The sequence below is a fragment of the Microcebus murinus genome, chromosome 2 (assembly GCF_040939455.1).
Source record: "Microcebus murinus isolate Inina chromosome 2, M.murinus_Inina_mat1.0, whole genome shotgun sequence".
Classification (NCBI taxonomy): Eukaryota; Metazoa; Chordata; class Mammalia; order Primates; family Cheirogaleidae; genus Microcebus; species Microcebus murinus.
In genome coordinates, this window is record NC_134105.1 from 11,872,973 (window position 1) to 11,890,462 (window position 17,490).

General features: G+C 62.8%; 1 protein-coding gene across 1 annotated transcript in view; it reads right to left on the bottom strand.

Moving 5' to 3' along the window:
- Positions 1-398: 398 nt before the first annotated feature.
- The window catches only part of ALDH4A1 (aldehyde dehydrogenase 4 family member A1), a 29,639-nt gene continuing 12,547 nt past the window's right edge, over positions 399-17,490 (bottom strand). The window contains exons 2-15 of the mRNA XM_012754072.3: positions 16,599-16,692; positions 15,946-16,038; positions 14,515-14,562; positions 13,676-13,831; positions 11,650-11,799; positions 11,496-11,570; positions 10,156-10,343; positions 7,873-7,946; positions 6,022-6,218; positions 5,842-5,889; positions 4,795-4,947; positions 3,937-4,058; positions 3,033-3,151; positions 399-1,683 (exon numbers count right to left, since the gene is read on the bottom strand). Coding sequence (XP_012609526.3) covers positions 1,571-1,683; positions 3,033-3,151; positions 3,937-4,058; positions 4,795-4,947; positions 5,842-5,889; positions 6,022-6,218; positions 7,873-7,946; positions 10,156-10,343; positions 11,496-11,570; positions 11,650-11,799; positions 13,676-13,831; positions 14,515-14,562; positions 15,946-16,038; positions 16,599-16,692 — 1,630 coding nt within the window. The 3' untranslated portion in view covers positions 399-1,570. The remainder of the gene's footprint in view (positions 1,684-3,032; positions 3,152-3,936; positions 4,059-4,794; positions 4,948-5,841; positions 5,890-6,021; positions 6,219-7,872; positions 7,947-10,155; positions 10,344-11,495; positions 11,571-11,649; positions 11,800-13,675; positions 13,832-14,514; positions 14,563-15,945; positions 16,039-16,598; positions 16,693-17,490) is intronic.

The window sequence follows — 17,490 nt, forward strand, 5'->3', positions numbered from 1 at the left end:
CATGATGATGGTTGTTACAACAACGATAAATGGGTACCATTTTTGAAAAATTATACGTCTGGCACTATTCTAAGCACTTATGTGAATTAATTCAATTCTCATTATAACCTGTATGTGTGTGTGGCAGGGGGGCTGTCCCCATTTTACAGATGAAGAGACAGGTCAGAGATGCTGCATAAGGTTTTGGAGATCGCCCAGCTGAGAGGCAGTGGGCCAGGGCTTGAACCCGCCCATCAGGCTCCAGAGCTCCTGCCACCTCCAGCAGGGACTCCAAACACCGTGCCCACCCCTCCTTCCGTCAAGTTGAGGGTGCTGCACCCGCTACCTAGCAACGCACGGCAATGCCAACAGGCTGAGATGACATCGGCTGCCCCCCCCCCCAGGAAAGACCACCGACGTTGACTACGTAACACGGATTTTATTGGCTGGCATCCAGGTGAATGCTGCCGCCACCTCACAGGGCAGGACCCACACCTGGCCCGGCGGCCCTGGCGCCCGCCCCCAACCACGGGCCATGGTGTGAAACAGTGGCACCTGGGGAACAGCCTCGCCAGCTCTGTGCAGGACCCGTGCAGCTGTCCTTGGGGAGGTCCCAGCACTTCCACAGTCCCCTGACAGCCATCCCTGAAAGTCTTGCCTCACAGACCCCTGAGCCCCAGAATCCAGCCACTGCAGGGCCAGCCCACACAGGGCCCCGGCACACTAAGGAGGGAAGAGTCTGTAGGCAACATCCTCGGCCCAGGCCGACGGGAACCCATGGCCCGGTCTCGGGGAAGGACCGTAACAAGTGACCTCCCCGGCCCCCCGCCACATGGAGCAGGCCAGGAATCACGTGGCCTCAGGTAACCACAGGCACCTGGAGAAAGGCATGCCGGTGTCTAAGGCACACAGCTGGGCACAGGTGCCTGCTAAGGCGGATGGTTGGGCACAGGTAAGGTGCTGCCTGTGTCCCATGGGCCACCCTGGGCACTTGGACACCAGGACACCCTGGGACACCAGGACACCCTGGGACACCTGGACACCCTGGGCACTTGGACACCCTGGGACACCTGGACACCCTGGGACACCTAGACACCCTGGGCACTTGGACACCAGGACACCCTGGGACACCTGGACACCCTGGGCACTTGGACACCCGGGGCCAAGGCCAGGAGGCTCTGGGTGGTGAGGTTCGCCAAGGGCCAGAGCTGCCTCCTTTTCCCCGGAGGATACCACGAGCTGCTCCGTCTCCACCCCCAGGCCCCTGAGCAACGGGGCCCCAGCGGAGTGAGCGGGGAGAACCTGCCAGCCCGAGAGGTCACACCTCCCAGGTGGAATTTCCAGACTGACCGATGGGATAAGGGGTCGTGGCCCTGTCCTCCCCAAGGTGACCTCAAACCAGAGCGTGGACATCCGACACGGAAGGGCGGGACAGGCCAGGACACAGGACGGCAGCGGGGAGGGAGTGGAGCCCCGGGGAGGGAGTGGAGCCTGGCCCTAGAGGATGGGGAGGGCTGCGGGCAGTGCGACGAGGCCAGCCATCTGGACGGACGGATGCTGGACGGACACTGGACGGCGGGGGCCCTCAGGCTCACTGCATGTACGAGTAGCGCCAGTCCCCCAGGGGCTTGTGGGTCTCCTTGATGACCTGGGGCGACGTCCAGCGCAGGATGTAGTGGGGGCCGCCCGGCTTGTCGTTGGTCCCTGTGGAAAGAGTTACGCTGTTCTGGGGCGACGCACCCGTCCGGCCGGAGGAGCTGAGGACAGACAGGGCACGGGCGGCGGCCGGCCCCAGGGAGGCGCCCGGCGTGGCATGGGTGCACGTCAGAGTCGGAGGGACAGCCAGGGGACCTGCCCCAACTGCTGTGACACGGGCTGGGCAGCTGGGCCACCCGGCAAGGGTGCCTGGCAGGCAGGTGCCACCTGGGGAAGGCGCTGGACGGGTCTCGAGGCCTTCGAGACACGGGGACACCTAGGAAACGCACGCCTGGTCTTCACCCCGCTCCCGGCAGAGCCCCTAATGCTCTCGGGCTTCCCGAGCGGTGGGGGTGAGGGCTCGGGAGAGGCCCTCCTACCACCCCCAAAGTTACGCCGGTGCCGTGGCTGCTTCAGGACGGGGCTGGCTGGCAGAGGGGCCAACGTTGTCGTTAGAGGTTGCAGCCTCAGCCCTGGGGAGGGCAGGGGCTGGAGGTTGGGCAGATCACCGACGGCCGGCCATTCCATCGGCCACGCCTGTGCAGCGAGGCCCCGCAAAACCCGAAAGCACAGGGTTTGGGCGCTTCCCCGGCGGTGACAGGCACACGTGCCAGGAGGGCGGCACCCCCAGCTCCGAGGGGACAGACCTCGCCCTGCGTGTCTCTTCACCTGGCGGCTCCTCTGTTCCCCTCGAGATGCCCCCGCACCAAACCCACAAGGGCAGGCACGGTTCCCCGGGTTCTGTGAGCCGTCCTAACACACCATCCAGCCCGAGGAGGGGCCGTGTGGAGCCCCCGATTTGCAGCCAAATTGCTCAGAGGTTGTGGGTGGGCTGGGGACCCACCGCCTGCGACTGGCGTCTGGGGGGTGGCAATCTCGCAGGACTGAGTCCTTGACCTGTGGGGCCTGCCTGCCCCCAGGCCTAGTGGAACCGAGTAAACTGCAGGACACCCCGCTGGTGCCTGCAAGAACTGCAGAATCGGCTGGTGCAGGAACCCCCACACACCTGGGTGCAGCCCCGGCTCGCACTCGGGAGCACAACTTCTGGCGAGTCGTTGCCCCTTCCAAGCCTCAGTTTCCCCATTTGTGAGGTGGAAGGTGTTGGACTTATGTGACGCTGGGGTAGTCGCAACCCCACTACCTCCCAGCCATGTGGCCTTGAGCAAGTCACTGACCCTTGTGCCTCAGTTTCCCCCTCTAAAATGGGAAGAGGCACGGTACGTTCGCTTGGCCCACAGAGAGTGCTCAGTAAATGGTGCTGTTCCTGTTACTCTGAACCCCCTGGAGAGGAAGGATCCAGGGTCTCCCGCCAGGAACACGGCTCCCGCCGGGAAGGGTGGGAAGAAGGACCCGCTCACCAGAGGCTCGAGACCCCCCAAAGGGCTGCTGGCCCACCACCGAGCCGGTGGACTTGTCGTTGATGTAGAAGTTGCCGGCAGCGTTCCTCAGCACCTGCGTGGCCTCCCGGATGACGTCCCTGTCAAAGGCAGGCGTGGTGAGAGGGCAGCCAGCCCGTCCCCGCCTCTAGCCCGGGACCCGACCTCCGGCACCCCTGCCCCAGCCGCGCCGGCTCTCCAGGGCAAGCGCGAGACCGGCCTGGGACGGGGCGCTGGCCGGCCGCTAGCTGTGGGCCCTCGCACAGGCTCCTCGGTCTCCGGGCCTCGGCCGCCTCCCCCAGACAGGGGCTGGCCCGTCACATGCGAGGACAGAGGCTCAGGCCGTGCCTGAGGTGTGGCCCCTCCCGGTCCAACTGTCCTGCCTCTCGGGAACAGGGGCACCGCCAGACCCCACGCTTCCCCCGGGCCCCAAGCCCACCTCCTCTCTCGCGGAGGCAGACTCGGGGCGGCAGCTAGTGCCGGGGAGCAAGGAGAAGGCAGAGCTTCCGGTTTAGCACCACCAGAGGGACCCGGGTTCCGATCCTGCCTCTGCAAGACCAGCGTGAGCCCCTGCCTTATTTCCACTCTGCAGCGCGGGGCCGCCACCTCACTCCGTGGGAGCCCATGAGATCCGGGGAGCCGGTCAAAAGCACCGATTCCCGGGCCCGCCCCAGAGGTTCGGACTCAGCAGTCCCCAGTGGCGCCCTGGCACCTGGGTTTGCGACGAAGACCCGCTGCCAGGCTGGGCCTGTCAGGGGCACGGGGAGGGGACGGGGGCTGCAGGGCAGCGTCATTACTAGGATCCACGGCCAGGAGGTGGGGACGGGGCCGAGGGCGGCAGGGACAGGACAGGACTCTGGGCTCCCAGCTGCGGCCGGCCACTCACTTATCCTGGGAGAACACTGCCCCCGTGAGGCCGTAGCTGGTGGTGCTGTCGACCAGCCGCAGCGTCTCCTTGTACTTGTCATCCGGGTACACGTACACAGTGAGCACAGGTCCGAAGATCTCCTGGGAGACAGCCTCGGGTCAGGCCTCCACCGGGCTGCTGCTCTGACCCCCGGCAGCCCTGCTCTGGCCCCCCTGCAAGGGGCCAGATGCTGCCTGCTCCGGGGACCCTCCAGGACAGCCGTGGGCCAGCTCCCTGCCCACCCCACTGCAACCTGGCAAAAGACCCAACAGCTTTCCGGCCCTCCCGCCAAGCCCAACCTGGAGAACAAAGGGGCCCCTGAGAAGGGGAGGTCTCTGGCAAGCAGCTAGCATGAGATCGCCCAGTGTCGCCCCTTCCTCCAGGGGGGTCCGTGGTCCCTCTGCCACCAAGGGGCTGGGGGAAGACCTCGCTCTCTGGTACCCCCTGCCCCGCCCTGTACGGCCACCTGGGCAGGTGCCTGGCTCTCCGGAGCCTGTTTCTCATCTATAAAACAGAACCAGTGCCACACACCTCATCTCCGCCCAGTGCCCAGCATGGCCCACCCATGAGCCCATGATGTCAGCCGTTGCTGTTACAATCACTGTGGTGGCCTCGTGGCTGTGGGCAGTGGGAGTGCCAGGACCCTGGCCAGGGTCGAGGACAGAGCACTGGACCTGGAGTCAGGAGGCCTGCGCTCGAGACCTGGCTCTGCTCCCTCCCTTTTAGGGCCCCACCTTCCTCATCTGTGAAATGGGGTGATGGCTCGAGAAGAAACCACCGTGCGAGGGCCCCGTGCGTGTGCTGCGTGCAGGTGAGACCACTGCCCGCCCCAGCCACCTCCTTCATGATGGGCTCCTGCGGGTCCTTGCTCTCCACGATGCAGGGCTCCACGAAGTAGCCCACGGAGTCGTCGCACCTGCCGCCGGCCAGGACGCTGAGGCTGGGCGAGGAGCGGGCGTGCTCCAGCCACTTCTTGATGCGGCCGAAGGACTGGGGTGGGCGGGGAGGGGACAAAGGCAGGCTGGGAGGTCATTCCCAGCAGCAGCCCCCAACACAGTCACCCTGAACACCTGCACTCGAAGGGCCCAACTTCTAAAATGGGAGGATAGGGTGGGGGGACCCCAAGGGTAAAAGCTGGGGTCTGGGGTGCAGTGCCTCCCATCTGTAATCCCAGCACTTTGGGATTACAAGGAGGATTGCCCAAGGCCAGGAGTTTGAGACCAGCCTGGCCAACACAGCAAGATCCCATCTGTACACACAAAAAATTTTTTTAAAAAGCCAGGGTCTGGCTGAGCCACGGCAGAGAGAAGGGCAGAAATGCATGCTCATGTATGTGTCCACGTGGCAGAACCACAGGAGTAATCACATATAAATATACACACGCATAGATAATGTATAGCTAAGCACATGCATGGCCATGTATCTTTATGTTTAAGCATGTAGGCATCTGTATGCCTTACACATGAGCCCGCATGCAGCCAGGCTTGTTCACGAAGACATGTGTGAGCCCATGTGTGCACGGATATGTGCGTGTTCGTGTGGCAGACCTACATGAGTGGCTATAGAGATCGACACGAATGTGTTCACAGACATGCATGCACATGTGCGCATGTTCTTGGGTTTATGCATGCACACACATGGGCCCGCCGGTGCACACACATGTGCACTTACGAGGGGCCTGCGAGCCTGGTTCCAGGGCGTGTGGGAAATGAGCCCTTTCCCGGTCAGGTGCGATGCCGCCCTTTGCGAATTGGGGGGTGCGGCGCCCGTCGGGCTGCCTTGATCAGAGCAGGGGGGCTGGGTGGCTCCTGGGTGGGCCGGGTTCTCCTCCTCTCCCTCCCAGCCCAGCGCTCGCCCCGGGAACGCCCTGCCTCCTGCGCGTACCTTGGCATCAATCACCGCCGAGAAGAAGGTCCCAAAATCCTCTGCAGGCTGCAGGCAAGGGAGACGCCGGCAGAGATGAGTCCCCGCCGAGAGGAAAGGCGCCCCTCCCCGCGCACCCCAGCCCAGCTGCGCGGGCGCCTAGGACCCGACCCCATCAGCCCCCCGGGCGGGCGCACTCACGTCGCCCACTCGGATGCGGCCGTGCTCCTCCAGCAGCCGCGCCTTTATCTGCGGCCACAGCGACCGCGGCACGTACAGGCGCGAGCAGGCCGAGCACTTCTGGCCGCCGTACTCGAAGGCGGAGCGCAGCGTCCCGCTCACCACGCTGTCCACGTCCGCCGAGCGGTGCACGAAGTGGAAGTTCTTTCCGCCACATTCTGCAGGACGGGTGTGGGATGTGACGGGGGAGCTGGCTGCCCCGGCTGCCGGGCACCCCAAGCACTGCCGACGCCATCCTCGGCGCGTGACCAGTGCGGGCCCCAGCAGCCCAGAGCAGGAGGTGGCCCAGGGTGACCACTGGCCAACACCCCTGAGACCAACAAGCCAGGCCTGCTCTCCCACTCCGCAGACGAGGAAACTGAGGCCCAGGGAAGGATGAAGGGCACCAGAGGTCATCAGATGGGGGTCATCAGCCCCCATCACACACATGGGAAAACTGAGGCTGCCCAGCATAAAGGCGGAGGAAGGACCAGAACCCAAGGCTCCCGGGAGCCCGTCCCTTCCCAGATGTGGGCACAGCTCGCTCTGAGGCTCCCCTGACACCCGAGAGTCCACCCCCTCTACTGCCAGGGCTGGGCACCCCAACCCGTGGAGGGACATCACTCCAGGGTCCCCTCCAGGCAGGTCACTTCACCTCCCGACTGTGGGACACACCTGCTACCCACAGCTGACAGCACCGACTTCCTGCCTGACTCCAGAAAATCCAGACAAAGCACACCGTGCTCCGTCTGCCTGAAGCTTCACTGCAACCTCCCCTTGTTATTCCCAATTTAAAGACAAGGAAACCGAGGCGCAGAGAGATGACGTCATGTGCTGCAGGTTGGGAAGTGGGAAACCGTGGTCTCCCCCGCTCAGGGGGGGTGGGAGCAGACAGAGCAGGAGGGCTCGCTGTCCATGTCGCAAACGTGGGACTGGGGTGCAGGAAAGCTGGAAGGCAGAGCTGCCTTCCCTGACTCCCCCATCGAAGCTCCCATCACTCAGGGGTGGGGTCCAGACCCTGCTCCAGTCTGCCCCGGGGACAGGAACAAGGAACCACCAGCCCCTGCTGTGCCATTAACGTGCCGCATGGCCCCAGTGGCCTTTCCCCTCTATGGTCTCGGCACTTTCCCGAAGTGTGTTCCACAAAGCACTTGGTCCATGGGGCCTCTGCAAAAATGGGGCTCTGTGGCCCAGTGGGTTTTGGAAACACTGCATGGCAGGCCTTGCCTTTGAAGATGTGCAATGCATGCTAGAGCATTAAAGGCTCTGAGAAGTCCTGCAGGAGAGGAATCCATTTTGCTTTAACACACAGAGCGCATGCCAAAGTTCCTTGACCATGAAACTGTTTCTTTGTGGGAAAATTTTAACATGCCAACGAGATCTGGCCTGCAGACCTCTCAGCCCCAGCTCCTACCAACCCTCTTCCCTCCCTACTCCAGCGACACTGGCCTAGTTTCACCGCTTCGAGTACGAGTCCATTCCCACCTTGTGGCTGGCCTCGCACTCACTCTCCTCTGCTGAGACCTGACACAGGCGCCACCAGCCCCGCATGGCTACTGAAATTTAACTTAATTAAAACGAAAGAAAACTAAGTATCCAGTTCCTGGGTCACATGGGCCGCTTGCCCAGCGCCCGACGGCTGTGGCTGCTGTACCGGAGGGCGCGGACACGGACGCTGCCATCGCTGCCGAAGTCCTCCTGGACGGGGCCAGCGCCGGGGACACGTCACCCGCCTGACCTGTGGCCGCGTCACCCCCACCTCCTCTCCCGTGATGGCCGGTGGCGGTGTCCCTGGGGCGGCGGGGCAAGAGGGGCAGGGAGAGGGGCCCTTACCTCCAGCCAGGCGGGGGAAGGTGCGGAACCGGTCCAGGTTCTGGGCCACCTGCTTCCACAGGCGTTTGAAGGTGCTAGAACCGGAGGAGGACAAGGCGGGGATCAGGGGGCCGGGCGTGGGCACCCGGGAGGGTGAGGGTCCTGGGGCGTGGGGGCAGGGCCTCCCAGAAGGACAGGGTTGAAAAGCCCAGGGAGGAGAGCCCGGGCAGCAGCCCCTCGGGAGGTGGGTAGGGTCACAGGGGTGGTGGGGGGACCAAGCGGGTGGTGGCAGCTGCGATCCAGGCCTCCGGGCAGGGAACAGAAGGAGGCTGGGTGGCAAGATGGTACAGACAAGGTCCAGGCTTTGCAGCCAGGAGGTGCTGGCTCCAGCCCTGACTCAGATGCTCAGGGCTGTGTGATCTTGGGCTCATCACTTAACCTCTCTGAGCCTCAAATTCTGCACCTTCTCTGGGAATGGGAGAGAATCATCCCCACCTGGCAAGGCTGTTTGCGATTAGCTCAAATGTGAGCCAAGTGCCTAAGACCGTGCTGAGCGCACTGCGGGGTGCCCGGCGGGGACGCACACTGGCTGCACCCCCAGCCGGGCGCCCTGGCCTGACAGGCTGAACCGAGGAAGGTCCCGGGAGAGGGAGCTCGGGCCCTCGCCCCAAGCCCTGCCACCCTGGAGGTCCTCTCCTCCTCCCCAGGCCGAGTGTGACCAACCTCCGCACCACAAAACAATAAAAATGCTAATCACCCGGGAGCCAGCGACACAGTAGCTAATACTAATTTATGACTTTCCCACCTTTACGCGCTGCTCATCGGAGCGTGGTGAATGGGCCAGGCCCGCTCCGCCCGCTAACAGGCAGGGCCCGCGCCTGGCAGGGCAAGCCTGCAGCAAAGCGCCCTCCTCGGCGATTCCGACGCTGCCCTCGCCACCCGGCACGCCTGGGCAGGACAGAGGGCCACAGAGCCTGAAGCCCGGCACAGGTGAGGAGCCACCTGCGAGGACCCGAGCTGCAGGCCCAGACACCTCCACCCAGACGACCCTCGGGCACCGCAAGTGACCAACACGCGATTCGTCCGCCCCAAGCCCGCTTGCCTCCCTGCGTCCACCCTGGCGATCCCCTCCCCTTCTGCCCAAAGCTGGGACGTGCCCGCTGACTCCCACCCCCTCGGACAGGGGACAGCCACTGTGCCTCCCTGCCACCTCTCACTGGAACCCGCCCACTCGTCCACAGCCCACGCTCTCCACCCCGCTCAGGCCATCGTCTGTCCCTCCCTGGAGGGTGACGGCTCCCAGCCCCCTCCAGCCAGTGGTATACCATGGGAAATGCAGGCCCAGGGAGGGGGGCAGAGCATCCAGTCCAGGTGACCAAGAGAAGACAGCATTTGGATTTTTGTAAGAAATTGCCCCAATTATACAAGGTCAGGCCACCACTATTGGGAGTCAAAGAAAACAGAGCCACGTGCCAGGCCCAGTCTGAGGGCCACCATCTGCAATCTGCATCTGAAACCGAACTCCGATGCAGCCGCTCTCCCCCCCTAAAACCTTCCATGGCTCCCGTCACCCTCAGGATAAGGTCCAGACACCTTCCTAGACTCCTAAGACTCTTATAGCCACTGGGCTAAACCCTGCCCCGACCCCCGAGAGCCCGGACCTCGCCTCTGCTGCTCACGCACGACAGCCTCGCGTGGGCACGGAGCGGCCAGCGAGGCCCCGCAGACACCCGCCGGCCGGGGAGCGAGCCAAGGTGCAAACAGAGCAGCCGCCGCCCCCTGCCTCATCTCAACCACACTCGCCCTCACCCTCTTGCCCTGTGGCCCCAAACCTCACAGCCCAGCCACACGGGACCCCGCCACGCCCTAGAGCACGCGTGTTTTTTGCCTCGAGGCCTCTGCATGTGCTGTTCCCCCTCCTAGAACACTCCTCCCCTGCCCCCTCCCCTTTGCCTGGCCAGCTCCTCTGCTTCGATGCCGCCTCCTCCAAGAAGCCCTTCAGACTCCCCTTCCAATCCATTCCGTGCGCCCCCGTGCCCTTCCCGGTGGCAGAGGTGACACTGAAATCGGTATGGCCAACCTCTGCACGCCGCCCCTCCACCTGCAAAGCCCTTTCCTGTCTGTTAACGCGTTTAATCCTCGCGATCGCTCTGCAAGGCAAGGATATGGGGGCTCAGAGAGGTGACGTGGCTACCCACAGCCACACAGCCAGTAAGTGGGTACAGTCGGCGCGTGACCCCTGGGCTCGCAGCCCCGGCCTGTGAACCTCCCCTAGCCGCCCACCCACCGCGCCCGGGGACCTACGGCACGCTGCCTGTGAAGTTGATGCCGCACAGGTGCTCTGAGCTGGTGATGGTGTCCCCAAACGTGGGCCCGTCAGCCGGCACAAACTGGATGATGTTGGGGGGCAGCCCGGCCTCCCGGAGGACCCGGTAGACGGCATAGCTGGCCAGCATGGCAGTGTCACTGGGCTTCCACAGGACCACGTTGCCCTGCCCGGGAGGTGTGACAAGGACCCATGAGGCCGAGGCCAGCAGCTCCCGACCCCCACCCCGCCCCACCCCACAGCAGGGTCGGCCTTCACCTTGAACCACCAGGCCCCGTGTCGACCAGGATGTCCCCCACCCAACGCCACTCCTCCAAGCGTCTGTGCCCCCAAAGCCCTTGCCCCGTCTGGCCCACGCTCTGGCCAAGGCTCCCCTTCCCAGAAGCCTGCACCGACTGGTCCTGCCATCAGCCCCAGCAGTCTGGTCTCGGAGTCTGGGAGTCACTGGGCGTGGCTGGACAAGTGCGCACAGGCCTCTCTGCACGTGTCCTGGGTCACGGCACACACAGTGCCTGGGCGTGTGCCACATCTGTCCGTGCACAGATGCACGAGGACGTCCCCGTGCGTGTACCCAGCCCACACCGGGCGTCAGCAGCCAGCCACCTTATCTGGGGCCCGGGGCTCCCAACGCCCGTGTCGACCCAGTCCTGCCCAGGCTGTCTGAGGGCTGGGTGTCCCCCGCCGGCTGGACCTCATGCAGGGACAGCCACCTCCACTCTGACAATGGCAGAGGAGCCCAGTGACTTTGAGACCACCAGCCCTGAGACAGTCCTTCTCTGTCCCGTCTTTCACTAGTCATTCGGCCTTGACAAGCAAGTCACCTGTCTCAGCTCAGTCTCGTGGCAAAAGGCATAATCACAGACGGCCCTCTCCGAGCTGATGGGAAAATGAACGAGATCATCTACCACGGTGCTTGGCAGTAGCAGACAGGCGGTGAGCACTCAGCGTGAACAGTAATTGTCACCATAAACAGTCACCAACACTGAGCCAGCCCTGGGCCAGACCTGCCTGCTGCCGGATGTGTCCCGTTTGATCCTCAGTAACCTGTCACAGGGGCTTTCCTATTATCTCCACTTTGCAAACGAGGAGGCCGCACCTCCGAAGTTCAGGGTCTCCCCGGGTGTCCCGACAGCGGGCCAGAGCTGGGACCCAACCCGGCTCTCTGGCCCCCCAGGTCCCCAGCCCCGGGCTGCCTCCACCTCCTGTGCTTCTCCCCAAGAGCAGCCCGGGGACCGAGGGGCTCAGGGCGGCCTCTGTCTGTGGGGACAAAGAGGATAGCGAGCTGTCACCGTCCCCACCTGCTGCGCCCAAAGCTCACCATCAGGGCCGGCGCGCCCGCCAGGTTGCCGCCAATCGCGGTGAAGTTGAAGGGGGAGATGGCCGCCACAAAGCCCTGGGGAGGGAGGGGGGTGAGACCAAGCGGAGCTGTCCAGCACCCCGCCCGCCCACCCGCCGCCACCGCCCGCGGGTACCTCCAGCCCGCGGTACACGACCCTGTTGGTGCTGGGCGGCACGCTGACCGGCTGCTCCCCCTCCAGCTCCACAGCAAACTTGGCGTTGAACCGGAAGAAGTCGATGAGCTCGGCCGCGGCGTCGATCTCCGCCTGGATCACCGTCTTGCCCTGCGAGGAGGGCGGACGGGTCGGGGCGGTGGACAGCCGCCCACCAGCCTCTTCCCCCATCCCACCGCTGGGCCCCAGCCGGCCGGAGAGACCTTCAAAGGGCTGACCGGCCCGTCCGGCCGCTGGGGGGAACGGACCGTGTCTCCAGACCCTGACCGCCACCTTGCAGGCGGCCTGGGGCCCCACGGGCTGGATTGGGATCGCTGACGTTTACTGACCCCCGCCACCGGCTGGGCGTTTCAGACGCCCCGTCCCAGTTTCACAGCAACTCTGAACGGGGGCACCGGGGAGTGGTCTGGGATCAAGATCCTCAGGCCGAATCCAGGATGGGAGCCTCCAGGCAGAAGGGCGCACGGGCGCGACACCCAGGCAGAGACGCCGTGTGCAGGGCGCGACGGCCCCTCCCTGGGGTTGAGCATGGGGCGCTGGCTAGTCTGGGCCAAGGCCCAGGGCTGGTGACTGCAATTCCCTTACACGACATGTCCCCTCTTCCTGGCCCAACGTGAGCCGAGGGGAAAGGACTCCGGGCAGCAAGGACGGGGCTTTTCCAGACCACAGCGGCCCCTCCTTGGCGTGCAAGGACAGTGGCAGGCGCACAGCGGAGGAAGCTGAGCTCGGATGGAGCTGCACCTCCTAGAAGCTCCTGAATCTTACGCTAAATACAGAGGAAACTAATCTGATCTGGGGGGGCAGTGGAGAGAGAGAGAGAGAGAGTGTGTGTGTGTGTGTGTGAGTGTCTTCCTTCTTGCCACTGTGCAACACCTGGGGCCCGACACACCCCCCTGAGGGGACCAAAGGAGGCACTGACAGGTGTGGGGCCGTCATGCCCGCCCTGGGCAGCAGGGGGAGCCCTCACCACGGGGACAGGTGAGCTCCCAGGAGCAACGTGCTGAGCCAACAGGCAGCCTGGGTTTTGGCTTCTGTGATTTACCCTTCAGGAACCCAGGTTAGCTGGCAGCCTGGAGGTGGCAAAATTAACCTGTTCTCCCCCGGCTCCCACCCCAGCACACTCTGCCTGCCATAGCCATTCCTTGCTCAGCGTGCACCCACTCAAGAACCGTTCACCAGGAGCTTGCTACGACTCCTTGAAGACATTGTGTCAAGCACGATTGCTATGCCCAAAAAGCTTGTCACGGGGCAGTGAACACATAAGGAACTCGATATGCCCCAATGCGACCAGAGCTGTAACTGACGAAGGAACAACAAGCTATGGGGGAACAGCAGCGGGTCTAGTCCTTCCAGATGGAGAAGGTTCGGGAAGCCTCATGGAGGAGGTGATATCTGGGCTGGGCCAGGAGGAAAGAGTTCACTGGGCAGAGAAGAGAGCAAGCACTCCTGGCAGGGAATACTGTGGACAGAGGCAGAGAGAGAGGACACGGTAGTGTCCCGAGAGCCTTGCTAAGTCCAAACGGGCTACAACATGGGCAGGATGGCCTGGCAGGGAAGGGCAGAACAGCTGGCGAGCCGGACACAGGGGCCCTAAGTACGGGGCTCAGAACTTGGCACTTGCTCTTGGTGATGGAGAGGTCTTGGGGGTTTGCAAGCCAGGGGTGACCTGCGACAGGTATGGTGGGGTCTTTACCCAGCAGGGAGGGTGAGGCACTGCCAGCCAGGCAAAGAGTGACAAAGGGCTAGGAGCCAGGATGGAGGAGACGGAGGGAGGGGACATTTCCACGGTAGCACACACAGGCTCAGCACAATCTGCCTTGTCTAATAATTTATGTTAATCCATCCTGGCTCCTAGGTCTTGTCCCTCGAGGACATCTCTGGGTCTCCCATGGGCGGGGCACCCAGAAGCTGTTCAGCTGGTGTCCACTGACATGGATGGGCACAACTGCCTCCCGCCCGGCCCCACCTGGGCCCATGGACACCTCACCTGTCCCACCATGGTCTTGGCGAGGACCTCAGCCCTGCGTGGCCCACTCAGCATGTCTGCCGCCTTCAGGAAGATCTGGGCTCGGTCTGCGACAGGCTTCAGGTCCCACTCTTTCCTGGCGGCCAAGGCGGCCTCGATGGCTTTGTTGAGCAGGCCCTAAGGAGAGAGGGAAGGGTTGGGGGCTGCCTCCTACAGCAGGAAGGGCCCCGGGGTAGTAGGCAAGGGACAGGTCTGGAAGGCCACCTTGCCCCCGGGGAAGAAGCCTGGCTCCCGAGGCCCTCAGCTGTTAAACTGGCTTCCCTTTCTCTCCTGGTCTAATCAAGGCCTCACTTCATTCTTAGGACCTGGTGCTCCTGAACCCACCAGCCAGAGCCTCCAGCCCTGGGGGTCAGAATTGCAGTCTGAGATGTACACCTGCGGCTGGCTTCCCTGATACCAGCTGCACTCATCGCTGCGCGACACCAGCTCCTAGGCCCCCGGCCATGGGTCACCCCCCCACCACACCTGCCCTGATGCCAAATCCCTGTCCCGCCTTCCATCTACGATGTCTCCAGTTGCCCTGACTCAGCCTTCCAGAATCTACTTCCTCCCCAATCCCAGGCCTGCCCCACTGCAACAGGCACGTCCAGGGATGTCTCAGCCCCTGCCCAGGCAGCTCTCATTTGGCGCCAGCTAACCTCTGCATGCCTGGGCCTGTCAGAGACATCGCCCAGGGACTTCCTCTGTGCCAGCCGCCCCCTGCCCATGACCAAAGAAGGAAGCAGTGACTGACTCCCAGCCCACATCAGCAGCTGGCAGGGCAGGGCAGCTACCCCAACCCCAAGGTCACCAGGACTCACCTTGTCTGCATAACAGAACTTGGCCACCTTGTGTCCATGGTTAAAGGGCTAAAAGAAGAGAAGGGTGAGGTCACTGCTCAACAGAGAGGCGCCAGGACAGGTGGGGAGGGGGCTGGGCCAACAGCTTGCTTTCAGCAGAGTCCGGGCCCACCCACTCTCTCCCTCACTGCCCAGGAAGCCGTTTCCAGACGCTGGTCCACACTGACTTCTCCTCCCTGAGGGTTATGGAGCACCCCCTGTGCAATGAGTGAGGTGTGGCTCCTGTTCTGGAAGGTTCATGGTCCAGGAGAAAGGCATAAACCACAGGGTCTTTCAAGGAAAGCATGGACTTTTGCAGTCAGGCAGACACAGGTTTGAATCCCGGCTCTGCCACCTACTAACTGTGGGGCCCAGTGTAAGGTCCCTTCCCTCCCCAAGTCTCCCCCACCCCTCTCCTAGCATGGAGGACCAAACAGGATCACAGATGAAAATCCTTCCAAACCCAGCCCAGCATGAGTCTGTGGCTCAGTAATGGCCCAGTGGCAGGGGCTCCAGGATACCTCTGTGGACAGCTCCTGCCCACTGTCCTTGGAACCCTCAGAGTGGGAGCCTGGGTCCTCCCGCCTTGTCCACCCCTCCCCCGCACACACCTGCCCAGGGTTCCACCTGGACAGAGCCAGAATGCACTGACCCTGTTTGCAAAATGCTTTACCCTCCCCCAAATTACAGACCCATGAGTTTCCTTGCCCACCTAAAGTGTGTGCAAGTTTCTGGACAGATAAATTCCAAGAAGGGGGATACTAGCCCAATGCCATCTGAGGAGCATGGGCTTAGGGACCAGCTTTCTGCCAGTAGTTTCTAAAGACCCTTGTGGAGAAATCCATCAGGAATAACAGAAGAGACCATGTAGATTCTTCATGGCCTTTTTTTTTTTTTTTTGGAAACAAGGGTCTCGCCCTGTTGCCCAGGCTGGAGTGCAGTGGCACCATCATAGCTCACTGCAGCCTCGACCTCCTGGGCTCAAGTGATCCTCCTGCCTGAGCCTTCAGAGTAGCTGGAACTACAGGTGCACATCATCATGCCAGACTAATTTTTTATTTTTTTTAGAGACAGGGTCTTGCTATGTTGCCCAGGCTGGTCTCAAACTCCTGGCCTCAAGCGATCCTCTCACCACAGCCTCCCAAAGTGCTGCGATGACTGGCGAGAGCTTCCAGACCTGGCCTTCATGGTCCTCCTTGCCTGTGGACAGGACTCGGTCATGGAGTGAGCAGGTGCAGTGTGGGGACGGCCCTTGGCTTTTGGAAGTTTTACTGGCCACAAAATTCAAATGCAGAGAGCACTGTAAAGCCCCTGAAGTCAGAGCCCACACATCATGTGCTTACGAGCTGGGGGGTGGGGGGCAGACGGCAGATTCAGGGGAGGGGCCGAACCCCGCCCGCCCACTGGACGTACCGACACCTGGTACTGCACGTCCGACGTCCACACCTCCTCATCCCCCACCACGCACGGGATGGCTTCCGTCCGGCCCTTCAAGTCCTTCAAGGCCTGGGAGAGGGACAAGAATGTGGACGGGCACTTCCTCTATTCCTCCCGCCCAAGCCCCTGAGGAGTCAGCAGACGGATCGGGCCAGGCAGGAATGTAAACCAGAGGGGGCCAGGCCTGCGGTCACAGAGAGCGTGTGCTTCCCTGGGGGCAGCAGAACTGGCACCAGCCACTGTCACCCTGCAGGAAGGCGAGGCCCGTGTCCCCAGGCCTACTTAGTACCAACAGATAAAACTCTGCATCGGAAATGTATGTGAAATCTCACAAGCTTTAAAATACTGGCAATTAATTGCAAAACGCTTTTAAGTATAAAACATCTGGGCTTATGACCGCTGACCTGGCCTGAGAAGCCCCTCAGTGGCCCCAGGCCGCCACCCTGCTGCTCCCAGCTGCTCCCACCCTCCCGTCCCACAGCCTTCCCCAGACCCCCCCTGTCCTCCCCAGGCTGGGAGCGGGTGCAGAAGCGGGTGCTGGCCACAGGCCCGGAGAGCCGTCCTGGGCACTGCTGGGGGCTGTCTCCGCTCCGTGCCCTGCACCTATGGGTGCCCCACCCTCCTGTTACCTTTTGCAGGGCGTCTCGCTCGGGGCTGCCCTGCGCGAATGCTAAGATGGGTTCGTTGGCCACCTTCAGGGAAGAGGTGTGCTTCCACCGCAGCCTGGGCACAAGGGCAGGGAACAGAGCAGACTGGTCAGTGGCGGCCACCAACTGCGGGGCCCCAGCCCCTCCGTCTCCCACAGGGGCTCAGAGCCTCAAATCCAAAGCAGCTATAGAGCTGGGGGCAAAATCTGGCCTTGGGTCCAAAGCCCCAAGTTCAAGTCCCAGGCATGCCACCGCGTCCTTGGGCCTGTGACTCGCCTCCTCTGAGCCCGTTTATACCTCTGTTAAGTGAGAACAACCGCCGGGCTCACACGGCTGTTTGAAGTTGAAGCGCACAGATGCAAAACCGCGTTTGAGTGTTGGGATTTCGCACACGCAGAGGGTGACGCTCCCTCCCTTTCCCCACGGTGCAGCCTTCGTCCCAAACAGACCCCAGCTGCTTCTTTGTCTAGGCAGCACATTCCAGAGCCCAGTCTCCTCCGCATGGGAACCCGCTGAGACTCCCTTGGCACAAAGCGCCGGGAGCTCCGGGTGGGCAAGAATGTCCGAGACGTGGATCGTGAACTTGGAAGACTGCCCTGAGCTCGCTCACAGCAACGGGGGCGGCAGCCCGCGGGCTCAGCGTCTGACTCCAGGGTCCTGAGTTTCAAGATCCCTTTGCTTGAATCTTGTGATCACGCTGACTAGGGCCCGCCACCCACTACCACATCTGGAGTTCTCAAGGTGGGAGGGCAGGCGGCTCAGAGCCCCAGCTCTGCCACCTCCCAGCTGTGGGACTTCCCCTCCAGGCCTCAGTTTCCCCCTCTGTAAACGAGGACAGTGACGATGACAAAGACTACCTAATGCCTACAGGGCA